This window comes from Anser anser (genome assembly GCF_964211835.1).
Source record: "Anser anser genome assembly, chromosome: 4".
NCBI classification, from domain to species: Eukaryota; Metazoa; Chordata; class Aves; order Anseriformes; family Anatidae; genus Anser; species Anser anser.
In genome coordinates this window covers 30,773,160-30,791,181 of record NC_139724.1, presented here as the reverse complement: position 1 = coordinate 30,791,181, position 18,022 = coordinate 30,773,160, and the positions used below count along the sequence as shown (strand labels likewise).

Here is an 18,022-nt window from a genome sequence, read left to right as displayed (position 1 = left end):
AGCTCAAGTAGTCTTCAAATATAAATAAATAGGTCATGTTTCAGTTATTGTGTGCATGCTGGTTGTTATAAAGGTGAACCAGAAGCTTTCTTTGTAGATGTAAGGGTTAGGAGATCTGTATTAACTGGAAATACTGATTCAAGGCAGAATGGGGCAAGCTTTTGTGGCTCCTTTACAGAAACAAACAATTCTGCTTTCCCCTAAGTAAGAGAGATCTCCTTGCCTCCATGTCGCATATCTGTAATGGAAGAAATGCTGAACAAGCTCAAGGTCAGTGATTTATATGCCACCTGAGGAGAAATAAAGCAAATTTAGACTTAATCTGGAATCTGAGGAGAAACCTTGGTAGGGTATCTTTCAGCTACTTATGACTTTTGTGTCTTTCTTACAAAAAAAGTTATAAATACTGTTGTATATATCTAACAGACCTGTTCCAGGTACAGAAAAACTGTTTTTTGTTGTATGAACACAGGAAGATCCCCTCTGAAGGTGAGCTTAGACAAGCTGAACTGTTCAGATTGCTGATGCTGAAGGGGGTAGTAACGTTGCCTCTTCCTTTGCTTTCTGGCAACATGCTCTTGTCCTTTTCCCCTTGTGCTGGCTCTGGTTGTTCCAAAACTTCTGGCTTCCCTTAGGGAGTCAGTTCAGCTCACTAAGCAGACAGAAAACTGACTCGGAACAAGAAAACCCAATTAACATTCTAACTAGCATCAATACTTACTTGAAATGGATAGGGAACGTTTTCTTTGTGCCCTTTACCTAAAGGTGTATAGCTCCGTGGGTGAAGTGAGTTAGCGTAACTCATGCTGCCACCAAGAGGTGGAGGTCCTGCCGCCTTCTACTTCTTCCCTTTTCCAGCTACATTTCTGAGCCACTTTCTTTTGCTGTGACAAATGTCTGCTGTTATGGAGAACTTGGCCAGTTTGCAGAAGGGTCCAGCAAGTAGCAGAGCTGACACGTGAATAACAGGAAAGGTCACGCAGTTAGAAAAAGGGGAGGAAGGCTGTGTGGGGCTTTTATTGCTGTGATAAAGAAAACTGTTCAGTCAAAATAGCCATGTTCAATCTGAAATAGGAACACATGCACAAGCTCACGTTTGTTTACTGATTTCAGCAAATTGTTAGGAATATACAGGACCTAACATGATATATGGTTTGTAAGCCAAAGTGACCCACTTCACTTAGGCATCAGTCTCCTCGCTTTCTTACTTTTCTAGAGCGTACTTTTACCAGTACTCCTTTTTAACATTTTGCAGTACCTTGGCACTCAGGTGGCTTCAAAAAAAAAACACTATTTTGTTTATTGTATTGGTAACATTTGATTTGATTCACTTAGCAGTAAGCAATTCTTTCAGCACAGAACACAAATTGTCTTGGTGCACAAGTTTCTAGCTTTGTTTTACAAAGTAGTTTTCCAGCAGGGATTGAAAATTCGAAAATTTCTTTTAAACTTTTTCTTGTTCTATTTGCATATAAACAGGGCTGAGGCAGGTGATGTTTCAGTTAGTGTTTAGTAAAAACTTTTTTTGGAGGCTTTTTTAAATGTGAGAGAAGCAGCAGCAGTTATCCAAAGGTAGTGGGTTGTATCACGTTTATTCTTGCTAAGGATCCATATAAAGTGTGAAGGGTACACTGGGAATTAACTTGCTTCACGGTACGTGATGCTTTCCTTAGTAGATGTATATGTAAAACTACTATTACAGAAGTTTCACATAATTTCCTTTGGTATTTAACACATGGCTAGGTGAGCCATTTTAGAGAAGGGAACAAGTGTGCAAGTTTAGGTTTTACCAAATAAATATAAGTTTTAAGACATGAAGTCAGAGCATTGGAAGTAGTGGTGAAAAGCTGAAAAGCCACTTCTCGTGGGCTTAAAATTAAATATTAGTAACTGGACACAGAATCGACTCATAGTGTGCTGCAGCCAGGGAGCAAGGGGCTTTTTGTAAACGTGTTGAAGGCTTTCTAGTCTAAAATCAGAAGAACTAATGCAGCTATTGTTATAGCTTGCATTTGTCAATGAAAAATGGAAAACTTAATCATGTGCAAGCCTTGGTGTCAGTTTTTCATGTACCACCTCCAGAATCTTTCCCCGCCTTCTACCTGTCCTTCACAAATGCATCACAAGAATTTTTGTGGCCTTGAAGTTAATGTTAGCTTATATTGCAGCTTTGGAGCGGGAGGGGAGGTCTGTTTTTTCCTTCACTATTTGTTTTTGTGAAATGCTTAGAAATGTATGTCCTTTGGTCAAGCTTGGTGGTTGAAGTTGATTAATGAATTAGTAAATTAGTCAAGGTGAACATATATGTATACAAATTGCCTGTGAGCATAGGAGCCTTTCTACCTTAGGAAAAGCAGGCTGAAATATCTGTGCCTATTTTGTATATTTTGGTCTTTCTTTTTTTAGAAACGATGCGAAAGTGAAAGGATTTTCTTAGCTTAACATTCCTTTAGATGTTTAACTCTGCAATGCAGAGGTGTGCTTTGTTTGTTTTCCATGAACAGATATTTTGCATAAAAAAATCTTACCTCTCTTTATAAGAGATCACGTGAAGAAACAAACAGCAGCATGTCTTTCAGCATTGCTAAATAAGCAAGAAGCTAATTTAAAGATAAGTAATGGTCTTGGGGTTTTGGCTTTTATATGCATGAAATCAGAGCTGACCAATGAGTCCGTGTGCCATCTGTATTCTTCAGTGCTGTTTTTAGGAAGTGGTTGAAAATGCTGTCCCTGTTTCAGGGGCTGTATGTTATACAAGCTGGCTTAAGCTATAAAGGGTGGAAGGACTGTAATCAGTCTGCTCATCAACTTTTGTGTAGGGGAGGGAATAATCCCGGTCATCTGACTAGTCTTGTGCCTGGTGCTAGCTTCGATGTTGAGGTAATGAGCCCATGCAGTTGTATGCCTGTATAGCTTGCCTGTGGGTATGCCTGATCTTATCAAATGACATTTTAGTAGGATGGAGAGTTTCTGTAATGTGTAAGACTGCTGCAAGGACTGCATCTGTGGTTTGTGCAATGCAAAGCCTGGAAGCAAAGACTCCACTGAAACGCTGTCTGATATTTGGTTAGTACTGCAAGAAGCATTATCTGAAGTTATTTGCCTAGATTGCTCTGTTAGTCCCATAAAGCTCTGATACATTTTATGCTGGATGCTGTCTGGTACTAGAATGTGTTTAAAGTTCTGAAAGATTGTAGAGATCCTTGTAGAAATAAGTGCTTCGTAGCCTGTGCCCCATGGAAAAGGCACTTGAGCAGGCTGGCTGCTGCTTCGGGATCCATTATAGAAGAACCCTGCTCACTTCTTAGTCTGAAGTGGGCACAGCACAAATGTGAATTTTGCTTTAGTGCAGAGCATGGGAGCTCACCTGTTCATAAAGAAACCTGAATTCTTGCAAGACAAGTATCAAGTGTGCTTTTAGCATTGGTGGTTGGGTACAGGGCGGTGTTGGCAAAATCTGTGCCTGAAATGAATGAATTGTTTTCAGTTTAGACTTTCAGTCCTGTGGTCTGAACTCCTGACCCTATTGAGCCAGTCCTGGAGGTTTGTGTGGTGTGTTTTTTTTTTTAAAAAAAAAGCTTAACTCTTTAAATTAAGGATGTAACGATGTACCCTTTCTTTGGAAGGGTGATCTGCAGGCCATTTTAATAAAGCAGCATGGTTATTTCAGGTATGTGTGGTGCTGTCTGCTGCAAAAAGTGTACAAGTAAATAATCAACTGTATGTCTGAAGAGATATCAGAGTATATGGTACAGAAAAGAGTATCCAGCTCATGAGGTAGACCAGCATGAAGCCTATTGATGGCTCTGACTTTCTTGCATTCTGTATAACTGGATTTTGTAATAGCGTTGCATAGGCAGTGGGTTGAGAAACTACTACCCGACTTGTAACACAGACACTGTTCTCACAGCTCTTTGTGGATGCGAGGTGTGTAGGATCTCTGGGCAGTATCAGCAATGGTATCAAGTCTGCTCTCACGCAGGTTACCTTAATGCTGTGATTCCCTTTGAAAGGGAAAACTTGAAAAGAAGTGTCTGGCACTTGCGGTGTTTTTGAGGCAGTTTGCTACAAATGCATCAATGAGTTTCCTCACTGTTGATAGCAAAACAGCCTTTAGCAATGTTCCCTGATCCAGCTTTGGGTGCTGGGCCCTTACATGTTATGTACATAGAGTGTACTTGCATCAGAGCACTTCAAGTGGAGATAAGGATCAGGCTTATTCTTTCCAAAGGTATTTAAAACTAGAGTAAAATCTTGCAGATTGAGGTACTTCAGCCTTGGAATAAGATGCTTCATTAGCCTTGTATTTCTTCCTAACTATGTAGAAAGGGGGATTGATCTCTGAAATTCAAGATGAAGTACAAAGAAGAAATTATGCCAGCTTGACTTGTACTGACTTTGCAAGTCTGAGTGTTGCCCATGGTTACCTTACTGACTAGCAGGAGCTGATGACATTTACCTCGTTATTTATTTATGGCTGTTGGAGCACAGCGTAAAAGAAATAGCTTCAGAAATTCTCATCTTCCAGCTGTACAGAAATTTTGTGCTCTCCCCTCAATTCTCCACCTTCCCTCTCTGTAAGGCATAGTTTAGGAAAATTCCGATGTGAAACATCCTTTTGGGTGGGAGATCAGTGTAGCCTTGACTGAAGTCTGTTATGCAATTTGTTAAACCAACAGCTATTAATAACAGTTGTACTCTTACCCCTGGATATGGTCTATCCAGGTCAGGGATGAGGCAATATGACTGAGCACCAGGTTGCCACCAGAGCTGTGGGGCAGTGCTTTACACAGTATTAGTTTCTGCTATTAATTCCAGCTTGTCAGCTACAGAGTATGAAAAACATCTTCTGTAGCTGAATCTGAGGCTAAGCAAGCCTCCATGCTCCAACATGTATGCCAGCTCCCTTGGGAATTAGGAAAGAATCTCTTACCTCTGCAGCCATGATCAGTCATGCTCTTCAGCTTCGTGCGGTAGCTTGAGGAGGCAAGTCGTGCGTCACGGCGTGTCTCTGAGGAGCAGGCAGGTTCTAGGTTCAGAGACTCCTTCTACTTCAGCTACAATCTCAACAATAGAATCACAGAATCATGAGGGTTGGAAAAGACCTCTCAGATCATGTGGTCCAACCATCCCCCTACCACCAATGTCACTCACTAAGCCATGTCCCTAAGCACCAGGTCCGACCTTTCCTTGAACACCCCCAGGGACAGTGACTCCACCACCTCCCTGGGCAACCCGTCCCAATGCCTGACTGCTCTTTCTGAGAAGAAATGTCTCCTCATTTCTGACCTAAGCGTCTTGGTTTCATCTACTAAACGAGTTTCATCATTGTTGCAGATCAAGTCTCAGTAATCTATGATAGCTCTTAAACCATGAACATCTCCGAAAAGAGGAAAAATAATACTTGGTCTTTTGGTTAAATATTGGAGAAATCATAGCTCATATTGACAGTAAAAAGATTGAAAACAATTCACTTTGTTTTGTTTAGAGAAGAGAAGGATGAGGGACTGTGTAATCCTCCCAGATTATGAAAGACTGTTGCAGAGGATGGAAATCCATTGTTCTTCATTACCACTAAGAGAATTGCACAAAACAGTATGCCTAACTTTCAGTAAAGGTGATCGAGACTGTATAGAGAAGGGAGTGCATTTAAGAGTAAAGCACCAGATTGCTGAGGCAGTTTTTTGTTTCTCTTCTCGAAAATTCTGAAAAAAGGGTGAATGAAACTTGGTCTGGCTGTGCCAGCCTGTGTCTGTCCTTTGAGTTCCTTCTCAGTGTTCTGCGATTACAGTCCAATTCTTGTAAATGCTGAGTAAAAGATGTACTTGCTGAATACCTTTTGCTTTGCTTAAATAAGCTTGCAAAGTGAGCACACTGTTTTTAATATCTTGCTTATAATCTACAGCTGGTCCTCTTCAGAGTTTGACTTGAAAGAAATACGACTGATAGTTTACCAAGACTGTGAGAGAAGAGGCAGACAGGTCTTATTTGACTCCACAGCAGTCCGCAAAATTGATGAAGCTGTGATCCAGGTATGAAATGCTAACTGTGCTTTTGTCCTACCACTCTTCTGTTTGCCTTCCCAAAAGCAGGAATTTTCAAATGACAATGTGAACTTCATAATCTTATTTGTGATCTTTCACTTGTTCTGAGTTCTGTGATAGCTGCAATAAGAGCATTAGATGTGTGTTTAGACTCTTTGGAATCTGTTGTTTGGTATTTTTAAATATAAACATGGTATTGGAACTTAACCAACTTAAGCCTGACTTACTTTCAAGCAAAGCAATCTGTACCCCTTTAAACTGAGCACTGCCTTAGCCTTTTAATGTTGGATGTGATTGTTTTTTTGTTGTTAGCTGTTTGGGCAGTCCTATTGTTCTGGTGATGTCTAGCTTGTCTCTAAATGTGCTGGTCCTCCTTTAGTGTTTGCATTAGTAAAGTTGTTGGCTTTACGTAAATGAAAACAACTCTATTTTGTCTAACCACCTCATCATGTGTAAGACTAACACATGGCAGTGTATGGCCACATAACTTCTGATGATGCAAACAGAGGCAAGAGTAGGTACTGGGAAAATGCAAATTCTTTGTTCTGTTTTCCAGGCACACAAATTGTGGAATAATGTTTCTGGCAAACTTGGGTGATTTAAGACAAGCAAAACAATATTTTTTTTCTGCCATACTAGCTGTTTCTCTTCTGCATTGAATTATTTAAAGTTTGCTCTGAAGTCTTTGTTAAAACCAGCGGTTTTATCCTGGCAGACCAGTATGATGGTAGAATCCCTAGCTATATACAAATAGTTGTGACTTGTTGAAATTACTTATGCAGGTGCTTTCAAAAACAAACAGACAAACTACAGCAATTTCTAACTATTTCAATCATACTGCAAATATATAATTGTTCCAAATGAGTCAGACTGATGAGCAGCATCAGCTGATGACTGATTATGAGCTTATAAGGGTAAATGGGTCAGACTGATCTGTTAATCCCTTCACCCACCACCCCATAAAACCTAGTGTCAATGTCCTTATTTTGTGTCTTAAAGCTGGTTGAAAACACACAGCATGTGAGGACAAAACGTGTGGAAGAAATGTTTCTGGCTCCATTTAAATGTTCAAAATACTCCCGTTTGCTTTAACACTTGAAAGGTGAACTGCAAAATGACCTATCAGAAATGGTGCAGCACTAGCATAAAACAGATTAAAATTTCCTTCATGGCATATTGTGAAGGATATGATCTGTTTTCCCAGCAGATGCTAGTCTAGGTACCCTTTTAAAAAAAAAGTGCCAGAGCACTGAATGATGAGTAGAGAGAACATTGACATTAAGTGAATGATATGCTACCAGTAAGTCTAGAACTTACTCAAATTTAAGACAGAATTGCTATTAAGCTGTCCTATTTAAACTGAAGTTTAGGGTGTTTGTGTGTATACTGTGCATTTATCCACTCTTCTAGAATATAATGTTTTATTCACATGAAATATTCAAAATACATTGTCTTTGAAACATGCATTAAATTTACCTGGGGGAACTAGCATTCCATTTAACCATATGTTTGTTTAATGTACTCATTTTTTTCAGTGTTTTTAATCTAATCTCCCATTCTTTCTGCAGATGGTGTATATCTGACTGCTTTTTATTTGGCATTTTTGTTAATAGCTTGTTAAGCACATGACTACTAACACTTGTGCATTATAAACACCTAACAACAGTGACAAAAGTAGTTACAAATAAATAGTAGGCCAAGAAAAAACACACAAAAGGAGTGCAAATATGGGATAACATACAGAAGAACAAGACTTTTTTTTATGCCAGGAGGTTTATTTTAAATCAACAGGGGTGTTCTACCATTACTGTACTCTAAACTTACAAAAAGGACAGATCGTCTGTTCCACTTTTTTTGTCTCACTCTTTCTGCATCTCTCCTTTTGCCTATTTCATCTCCTTGTCGTCATGATTTGAGTATTCTAAAGCTTACTACAGTTACTGCAGTGTAGTATTCAGTGTTTATCTGAAAAAAATCAGTCTTGTGGAATATTGGATTCTATTTTAATTTCCTGTTACAGTTCATTTCCCAAAATACAGGACATAAATTTGGCTGTGGCTGGGTTTCACTAGCCTCTTGGTTATTATAAATTCTTTTTGTCTGCTGCTTTCTTTTCTGTAAAGTGTTATCTACGGTTACCTTGGTCACGTTAAAATCTATCTTAGCTTGAACTCTGCTAGTGCATGTTTTCCAGTGAGGTACAAACTGGTACAAAAAGATTTGTTAAAATGTACTTCGTTCTGATGTGCGCCAAAGGAACAAGATCTTACATTAATGCACATTGAGTATATGTTCAGTAAGGGATTTCAAATTTCTTAAATGTGTAGCAAGTTTAATAGTGTGTGATGGTCTTAAGGCTATGTAAGCAGTCTTCATTGAAGGTTAGTTTTGTTAAATGAGTTAAATGCAGCATTTCTAATGAAAGATGTATAAATAGTATTAACGTAATTAATATTTTCCAAGGCTTCCTTTCCATCTCTTTGATCAGTTCTACAATGTTGTTAAACATAGTGACTTGAGAGTAAACTTTACTTAGATCCAGATGACTTAAATTAATTAGCTTTTTTGCAACTCCTATACAGGTTTAACTAATGGATTTTATAACCCGCTACTTCTTCCAAATGATGCATTATTTATTCCTTGATTTTGTTGGCTGTTCTTCTGGTTAAGGATCTGATAATCAGTTGGGGAGCAAAAGTAATATGTGGTTTGACTAATTGTGCAAATGGTTACAGAAATTGATTTGTAAGCAGCCTATAGGTAAGATTTGTTTACATAAACTTTGGCAAGTGTTATGCAGAGCATGTGTTTGTAACAATTGGGGATGATCTTCCAGTAGAACTTTATCTGACTAATTACTCTGTGTGATATTGTCGAAACTTGTCTGAGGATCTAAATGTGAGAGTAATTCTGTATTTATTTTCTGTCATACTAGCCTTTTTTCTTATAAAATCAATACATGTGTTTTGAACCAAATAAGTGTTTTTGATTCTGTTGCTGAACAGTATTTTAAGAAAAATCTTGTCATGGTATTTTTACAGATGACAATCTTCATATTTACTTCGGTTGCTCTTATTATATTGCTTTGCTTTGATACAGAAAATGGCAGAGGATGCTCCTGTAAAGACTTCTGTCAAGAACTGCCAAGCAGGCAGTGGGAACAATATTTCTTCCCATAGCCCCTCGATAAGCTGTATGCAAAATATCAAAGAGCAAATACCGAAGTATCAGGTAATGTTATTTTCTTACTTTTATATGTCTTACTTGAGAAGCCTTAACTTACATGTGCTGAATCACTAGTTATAATTCTAGTATTTTCAAGTTAAGGTAGATAACTCAAGCTTCTGATTATATTTTAAGTCTTGTAGTCTAAGAATACACGGGCACATCTTAAGCTTTTATTCTATCTTGACCTCTTTGAAAGCATTAGAAAATAATAGCATTAACAACTCAAAGTCAAAAGCACTAAACCGTTCCCTCTTCTAGTTATAAACATGACTGTCAGTTAAATCAGTTCAGTTCTGAAGAAGCTGTTGAACATGGTAGATGAAAGGGACTAATGTCTCATTGTAACACGAAATTTCTAAGAACAATCTTTTGACACTCTGGCTGTCTGTGTGAAAGCATAAGCATTTCATCTAGAAAAAATAAAATTTGAAGTGTCTATAGAATAAGGTAGAAGAAAAATTATATGTAAGTAGGAGGTAAATCAGTTCCTTCAGAACTGATAACCTCAATATTTGTTGTTCATGATCAGTCTTTTGAAACATAAGAAGAAATCGGTCTGATCATTCTTAGAAATGCAGTCTTTACAAATTATTTTCCAATAAAACATACTTCTGAGAAGCTTTCTGTAGGGGCAGAAAAGAACTTACAAATTTGAATTGCGAAGATAGTTTAATGCTTGTAGCAGTCTCTCCTGCAGTGAGCAAAACCGACCACATCTTCCAGCTGTCCTTGCTTTTACTTGCATTTAGTGTGTCAGAACCACACAGGATCATAGTTTGCATGAAAAAGCAGAATGTATTCTCCGCTCAAAATGCAGCACTGTCACTATTCTCAGTTGAAATAGTATGTCAAGTCATTACTGTCTTTGCTGTTCCTTTCTTCTTGTCTGTGTAGTACACTAGACCAGCCTCTGATGTCAACATGCTGGGAGAAATGATGTTTGGCTCGGTGGCAATGAGTTACAAAGGCTCCACCTTGAAAATCCACTACATACGGTGAGTGTCCTTTTCTGTGATGCGCTCCCCTGTCAGGCGCTTGGAACTGATGACTCACTGAAATGACTGTTTATCCTTTCAGCTCTCCCCCACAACTGATGATAAGTAAAGTCTTCTCAGCCAGGGTAGGAAGCTTCAGTGGAAGCAACAATAAGTAAGGACATCTCTCTTCTTCCCCTCCATACCCTCCCGCCCCCGTTCTCCTCCAATACAGTTGTCTTTCCTTTTTTTTTTCCTTTTGTAGGCCTTCTGTCACTGCTTTGAGATTTGACTTAGCTGAAGTGGAAAGGTCTAGTAGAAAGTTGGAAATGGAGGCTGGATTGTGGTTAAGTGTTAACTTGATAAGTCTCAGCCAGGACATTCATATTTCAAAAAAAAACAAAACAAAAAAACCACCACACCTCCCTGAGTTTCTGCTTCTTAATTTGTCAAAGACATGCCATAAATTTCAGAGGTTAGGTACTTTGGACATTCAAAACATATACCCTTTCCAGCTGCCAGAAGAGTGCAGCAGTATATGTTGCAAGGAGCACTTCTGTTTTCTTCAGCAATAGCAAAAGTTACTGTTTCGCATCTATTCTCTTCTCAAAAATGGGCAACTTTGAATAAACTGAATCCCATGTGTGATATACAGAAGCTTACAACAACTCAGAGGGAGTTTATATAGAAAAAAGGGACTCTTTCCTTTTAGTTTCAGAAAACCTACTGGTCCTTCAAATGTAATTGTAAAGTTAATCTTCGTCTTTCATTTTTTCATAAAATGAGTCTAATCTTCAAGCTAATACTAATGACTATTGATCAAGTTAGAAACACTGCCTTTTTCTCTTTTCTTAGCTTACAAGATAGCTTTGAATATATCAACCAAGATTCCAGCTTGGGAAAGCTGAGCTCTAATCAGAATGGTTTGGGAACCTGTCGCAGTGGAAGTAATTTAGGTAAATATTTGCAGGTTCTGTCTTTCTAAAAGTGTGACACCATCTGTTCCTTTAGTTTGGTTTCTTTTATTTTTTTTTCCTGTGCATCATCTTTTCCTTTAATTTTTTTTGCGTTGCGTTTTCTCTACATTGCTTTTGTTTCCTAGGTGTGTTACAGCTGTGTAGCAGCAAACTGCTGCAGGGTGTGTCTGAAGGAGGTCCCCTCCGCCTCATCCGCAGTGCTTCTTTCTTTGCAGGTTTGTGTGGAATGCCAACCACAGTGTGACCCATCCATATGCACACACAAATCCAGCTCCTTCTGAATTCTTACAAGAGAAACATAATTACTCTCTAGAAATAGAAAGGGCTGAGATAGTGACAACAGACAAATGTGGCTTTATACTTAAAATCTTTCTTCCAAACAACTGGCTGAATTAATTGCTTTTTGTTGATTTTCTGTTTCCAATTCGAGTGCTTAATTTTAAAAACATTTTTATGCAATGCGTTTAATAATAAATGAGCCCTTATATTTCTTAGAGAAGTTATGCTTCTTGCCTTGCTGATTTCTTGCTAGTGTGGAGGTGTACTGCTGATAATACAGCTTTTTTCTTTTCTTATATCATACTAATTTTCTAAAAGTAAAAAAACACCTTTCAAAACTACTTCTTGAGCTAAGTCTGAAGGGCATTAAATTTTTCAACAATATCAATTTCTTTAATTTTTAAAAACTTAACACTGCTTTACATAGTCTCCTTTTACAGGCATACTGATGACCCATGCAGGTGGGTAGATATTAGGCTTAATTAGTTCTGTTAATTAAAAAAAATTAACTTGAATACCAATGCAGTTTCTTCACAGCCTTTGCAAATTTTGCATGCTCTACAATTTCAGTGACTGCACTACTAACACTTCAGTATAGTACATCATAAGCTGAATGTTTCTTACCATGAAGCTTTGTAGATAATAAATCTCTGCTTGGGGAGTAAATCAGAAGCTTGAAGGACATGTTTGACTATTCTGTTGTAACATTTAACCTTTGTAAATTAATAATCTTGCAAACAAAAAAAGTTGAGTGACAGATGGTAGTACCACCAGTTCTTGTAATCAAAAATCGGATGCACTTTGTAATGTAGACTGTATTCACATTCTTAAGCTTCTTAGAGACACTTTAGATTGGGCCAAGTAACTAACTTCCTCTAGTAACATGACATTCAGTATAGACCTAGTGTTTGCTACCACCTCTGCTCACGCAACACTGCGTATTTGGAGTAATGGTACAGGATGTAACTTTGGTGTTTTGTGACCTTTAGTCTCAAGCATGTTTTTTAAATGCTGACAAATAGTATAATGAGTTAAGTAATATTTTCTATTGATCTGATCTGTTTGTTTTAGCACACAGTACACCTGTTGATATGCCCAGCAGAGGACAAAATGAGGACAGAGACAGTGGCATTGCTCGGTCAGGTATCTGCTGTTTCTCTTGTTTGCCTACTTTTGTAATTGTTACAGTTCTTTGGCTCAGTGGATCACGTGGAATTTAGGCACCTTTATGACAAAAATCCAAACTTCTTCGACATCTGCTGAGCAGTCTTCTTTCTGCTATTGCCCTAAGACTTTATGCAAGAATATTTCTTGTGATACTCCTTGTTTACAGTCATTGTTTTGTTTTTTACCAATCTATAAGATGGAGGAAGAACTGGTTGGTCCTTTAACTATAGCAAGGGAAGAGAAGAGGTGTTTGCACTGAGTAGAAAAAGAAGGTCAAGAGACCAAGAGGTATATCTAGTGTAATGAGAGAGCAAACACATCTTATGGCAGAATGCTTTTAATGAGAATAAGATGACTTTTAATATGTTCTAGGAGGAAAGATCCCTGTCTTTATAAGAAAATAATACTCTATGGCAAGAAGAATTTCTTAAGATGATTGTGCCTCCTGTTGCAAGCAAGTTACATGAAAACTGCTCTAATTCTCTTATAAAGAGCAGCAAGCAAGAACAATGTTTATGTGAATTTGTTCCCAGTCAGAGTATAAAGAAAAGCATTTAACTGGCACTCATTATGTGTGTATTTTTTTCCTTTTTCGATAGCATCTCTCAGCAGTCTTCTGGTCACTCCTTTTCCATCTCCAAGCTCTTCATCATCATCTTCTAGCAGCTATCAACGTCGCTGGCTCCGAAGTCAGACAACTAGTTTAGAGAACGGAATTATTCCAAGGTGGTGAGTGCAACACCTTTCTGCTTACAACAGCTGTTTGGCAATAATTTAAGCTAAGTAGAGTTTAAGGCTCTTTTATTTAAAAGGACGAATTCTGTCGTAAATACTGTCAGCTCATTCTGATTTCTGTGCATGTTAGGTAATATTGCCAGTATGAGGGAAGATCAAGTTTTGGCTGAGTGTGAGCTACAAGACCTGATCTGACATACTTACTGAATGTAGAGTCTGTGTCTAAAGACCCCGTCCTGAAAAGCAAATTAAACTTTTCTCTATTTCTGAAGGAGCAGAGCAGCCTGTTGAGATGAAAGAGACTGTAACAGCACCACTGCCATAATAACATTATACCATGATGAAGTCTTGACTAGTGAGCAATTACTGAAATTGTGGAGTAATAGCCCATGACAATTCTCTTGACTAGCACTGGGTGTTCCTGATGCGACTTCTGCCAAAACAGGAAGAAAAAAAGGGCTGTGATCAAAAAGCTTGGCTTCTGTTTTGGAATTTTATTAGCTTTTGTGGCTCAGTAGCATAACAAAGCATGGAATGCAGCAGACCTTTTGTAGCTAACAAGCAAATTTTTCTGTTGTCAGTTGCAAAATAGTGAATGGGTCTTGATTATCTGCTCATATGTACTCATCTACCTGCACCCAGAAACAGTATGGAATTAGTGGAGGACTACAAGAAATTTGTACTGTGTGGCCTGTGTTACTCTTCACTGTCTTCAGTTAGGAGAACCTTAGAAACTGCCAGTTGAAATATGTGGTCTACTACAAAAAAAAATAAAAACCCACTCTATTTTTGATAAGCCTAATTTCAAATGTTATAATTGTCTCAACTTCTTTCCCTAGTGTCAACAATTGAACATTTTCCCTGGGTATTTTTGCAGAATCATTTTTAACATGAATCATGCAGTTGCACTTACGTAGTGGTCATGATTTCTAAATCATTCCGACAGTTGAAAAGGAGTTAGTAAACATTTTGCTTTCAGTAAATGGAAGTACTTTCTAGTCTAGTTTCCTAAAGAAATAAGACAACGTGTGAAAATGTTAAAACAGCGAGGAGGAAATAATTTCAGGCAAATTAAAGTAGCATCTGCATTTTGACAGCTGGAAGGTTCTTCAAAGTGTTATGAATGTAACAAATTGTTTAAAGGAAAGTAGCTGTACCGGGCTTCTAATTCACTGGAGGGAATAGCTTGTCTTTTTTCCTCATGGGAGAATCCGTGCTGCAGAAAGATCTTGGAAACAGGGCATTATTAGTTCTGCTGTTTAGAACTGCTTTTGTTTTGGGGTTCTTTCTGAGCCAAATGGCCTCTTCAGATACTTGTTTTCTGATCGCTTGCTGGAGAAACAGTAGGTTTCCGGCTGAATACTTCGATGACAGCAGAGTTTGCACTTCTGTTTGTACAGCCAAGACTCCACCATTTTCATGACTAATGTCTTAGGCCAGTAGCTCAGAGAAAATGAGATATATAGCTGGAACTTCATGTAGTCAATTGGCAGCCAAGCTAGATTAGCAGCTTTGTTGAAAAGGCTTTTCTTGCAGACCACAGTTCTTCAAATTCTGTTCCTGAGAAGCAGTACAAAAACTTGTCATGATTCTTAGATGCTGACTGACCCATCCTTTCCAAACTTCCTTGGGAATTTCTGTCTCTGCATGCAAGTTCCTGAAGTTCAAATGAGGTTGTGTTTTTGTCTTGAACTCTGGTTTCCCACAAACTGTTTTTGCTGGGGTTTTGTTGTTTGTTTTTTCCTGTATTCCTGGACTTGTACCTCTATGATGAGAAACTTTCGTGTGTATAGTTTTGTTAAACCAATTAAACTGTAAAGCGTTTATTTTTAGAATGAACTTAGAATGAAAGCTTAGGATTCAGACTTTCCTCTTGGTAATTGCTTCATAGGGGCTTACAAATGCCACAGGTTTCATTTCAAGATAATTCTGATACAAAAAGCTTTCAAGCATTTAATTACCGCTCACTGATATTGCAGACTTAATTTATGAGAAAAGTCCAGAAGCAAGCTTTCTCTGAGCTGCTGCTCTGAATGTGTCCATTTTGTGTTCCTACAGCTTTTTCTTGTCTGTGCTTACCACTTGCTCCTTCTAGTTCCTCAATGTGGACTGAAAGCCATTATTCAATTAAAATATTCCTTTCAAAAGAAAATCGTATACACTACAAGACATTTTTCAGTTAATTCAGAAAATTTAAGCAAGAAAAATAATCTTTGCAAATCCAGTAACATCAATATCTATCACTGCAGTGTGAGTATTTATGGAGAAATAAAGAGGGGCTGGGGGTTGCCACCCTTTTGTATAATGACAGAAAACCTTATGCTGGCAGATACCTGTAGGTAGTATCTAATTCAGTTGCCCACTCAAAGGACTAACATGGAATTTAGATCACGTTGGTCTGGAGCAAATATAGTTGAGTTTTGAAAATCTCCAAGGAGGGAATTCAAGAACCTCTCTGGGCAACCAATTTGTGCTTTATTTTTTCTGTGAAATTTTTTCACTTATAACCAGAAATTCCCCTGCTGCATCTTGTTTACAGCCAAAGGTTGAGTGAACCTGTTCACCTTGAAGACTCTGCTTCTATTTTCTGGATAACTACCCACTGGTTATTAAAAGATAGCAATCAGGTGTCCCTTCAGGCTGAACACACCTAGCACTTTCAGACTTTCCTTTTGTCGTGTGATCCGGGTTCCTTACCTTTTTGGTATTTCTTTGCTGGCCTTGCTCCAGAACTGGACACACTTCTTCTGAAGTGGCCTCGTAAGCTCCCAGTAGAGGGGAATGATCATTTGTCTAATGAGCTGTTGACTAGGAAGACTCTTGCCTAGTTACCTTAGCAGGTACTTAATCTTCGTCAGTGCCTGTGCGCACTACTGACTCATGTTCATCTTGTTCTCCACCAGGATGGCCAGGGCCTTTTCTGTAGGATGACACCTGAATGGTCAGCACCTAAGCCATACAATTGCATGGTCGTTATTGTTGAATTTCAGGAGGTGTCTGTTGGCCTGTTACTAATTAAGGTCCTTCTGAGTTTTCAGAAGGATACTCTACATGCTCCAGGTAGTGTTGCTGCAGGTGTGTTCTGATCCACAGGCCAAGTTGATGAAGATACTAAGCAGTCTTGATCAGTGTCAATTGATGTGCAATACTGAAAGCTGGCAACACTTATAGAAGTTTTGTAGCAGAACTCTCCAGTGAATAAACAGAGCTTGGGAAAATAGTAATGATTACAAAATAGCCACTATTTTAATTTTTTTAGCAGAAAACAAAGCATTTTAAATAAAGTGTGTTGAACTGATGTATTTGTAGACGTTGTTTTCAGTGATTAATAAGTGGTGATACTTTGTCTTCGTTTTATTTTGTAAATTTCCTTTAACCTTTTTTTAATGACTTTATCTGTTGTTTTTCTGTTCCCTTTTCTTAATCTCCCTTAAAGATAAATCCATAAGGAGGGTATCTGTAGTGGTTCTGTTTCAGAGGAAAGTGTTCACCCCATGTTAATTGCTAGCCTCTTTGAGGGTTGCCTTACTTTTGATCTGTTGGAGCAAACTTAAGTCTTATCTGTCATTATGCTGGGTATCCTCTGATTATGGAGACATGACAGAAAAGTATTATGTAGGCAGTAGAAGGAAAATTATTCTTAGGTTTCCTTTTTCTATATAAAGAGATGAATAGAAGACTAGTTGCTGTTCTGTGCATGGCTAACTGTCCTATCAATCTGTCTTGTAGGTCCACTGAAGAAATGTTCAGTATGGCTGATGAAAGCTGTAGCTCCAATCCTGCAATGGTCCGGAGGAAAAAAATTGCAATCAGCATAATCTTCTCTCTGCCTGAAAAAGAAGAAGCACAGAGAAACTTCCAGGATTTCTTTTTCTCTCACTTTCCGCTTTTTGAATCCCACATGAACAAGCTGAAGTATGCAATAGAAAAGGTACAGAACACTGGTTTGGTTTGATGTGGAAATATGTGTCAAATAGAATGAAGTATTTCAGAATCATAGATGAAGAGTGGGAGAAAGTGTGTGATTTGAAGCTTCCTTCTCTCCTTACCACACACAGTCTTGAGCCTAAGCCCCATGTTGGAACTCAGCATTTGCTGAAAAGAAGCTGTAGTTTTTTTCTAGTCAGAAGGAAAATAGAGATTTATGGTGTGTGGCTTTTCTTTTCCTCATATTTCACTACGAGTTTGTCCTGACTCCCTAGAGATCGTGGAAAGGATAGTGTTCTATCTTTTTTGTGCTGCCACTAAATGAGTGGTAACAAAAGTTTGTTGTCTTCCCCTTACTCTCTCAAAAATGTTCTCCTGTCTCTCCATGTTTAGTTTTAGGAGTTGGTTTTTCATCATGAGGTGGAGGGAGGTTGGCAGCTACTGCTGTCCTGAGCGGTTGCATAACAGTCGGGCTAGATCTTAATTATTTTGACGTGTTAATGAAGCTTAAAAAGATGAAGAATGCGAGTCCTTTAAGAAGTTGTTTTGTGTCTTTAACTCTTAATTAAGGCCATGATCTCATGTAGAAAAATAGCAGAATCCAGCCAAAGAGTGCAGGTTTATATCAGCCGAGTCATGGATGCCCTGGGAGAATTCAGGTGAGTTGATGGAATTCTGAATTACAAGGAGA

General features: G+C 38.3%; 1 protein-coding gene across 5 annotated transcripts in view; it reads left to right on the top strand.

The window, feature by feature from the left end:
* FNIP2 (folliculin interacting protein 2) overlaps window positions 1–18,022 on the top strand; it is a 47,658-nt gene that overhangs the window by 15,649 nt on the left and 13,987 nt on the right. For 3 of the 5 annotated variants that reach the window (XM_083832695.1, XM_083832696.1, XM_083832693.1), the window contains exons 2-11: window positions 5,906–6,032; window positions 9,144–9,275; window positions 10,167–10,267; window positions 10,350–10,421; window positions 11,102–11,202; window positions 11,349–11,438; window positions 12,574–12,645; window positions 13,269–13,398; window positions 17,134–17,335; window positions 17,902–17,990. In XM_083832695.1, the coding sequence (XP_083688821.1) occupies window positions 5,906–6,032; window positions 9,144–9,275; window positions 10,167–10,267; window positions 10,350–10,421; window positions 11,102–11,202; window positions 11,349–11,438; window positions 12,574–12,645; window positions 13,269–13,398; window positions 17,134–17,335; window positions 17,902–17,990 (1,116 nt within the window). The remainder of the gene's footprint in view (window positions 1–5,905; window positions 6,033–9,143; window positions 9,276–10,166; window positions 10,268–10,349; window positions 10,422–11,101; window positions 11,203–11,348; window positions 11,439–12,573; window positions 12,646–13,268; window positions 13,399–17,133; window positions 17,336–17,901; window positions 17,991–18,022) is intronic. The other 2 variants (XM_083832697.1, XM_083832694.1) reach the window with 1 other exon arrangement.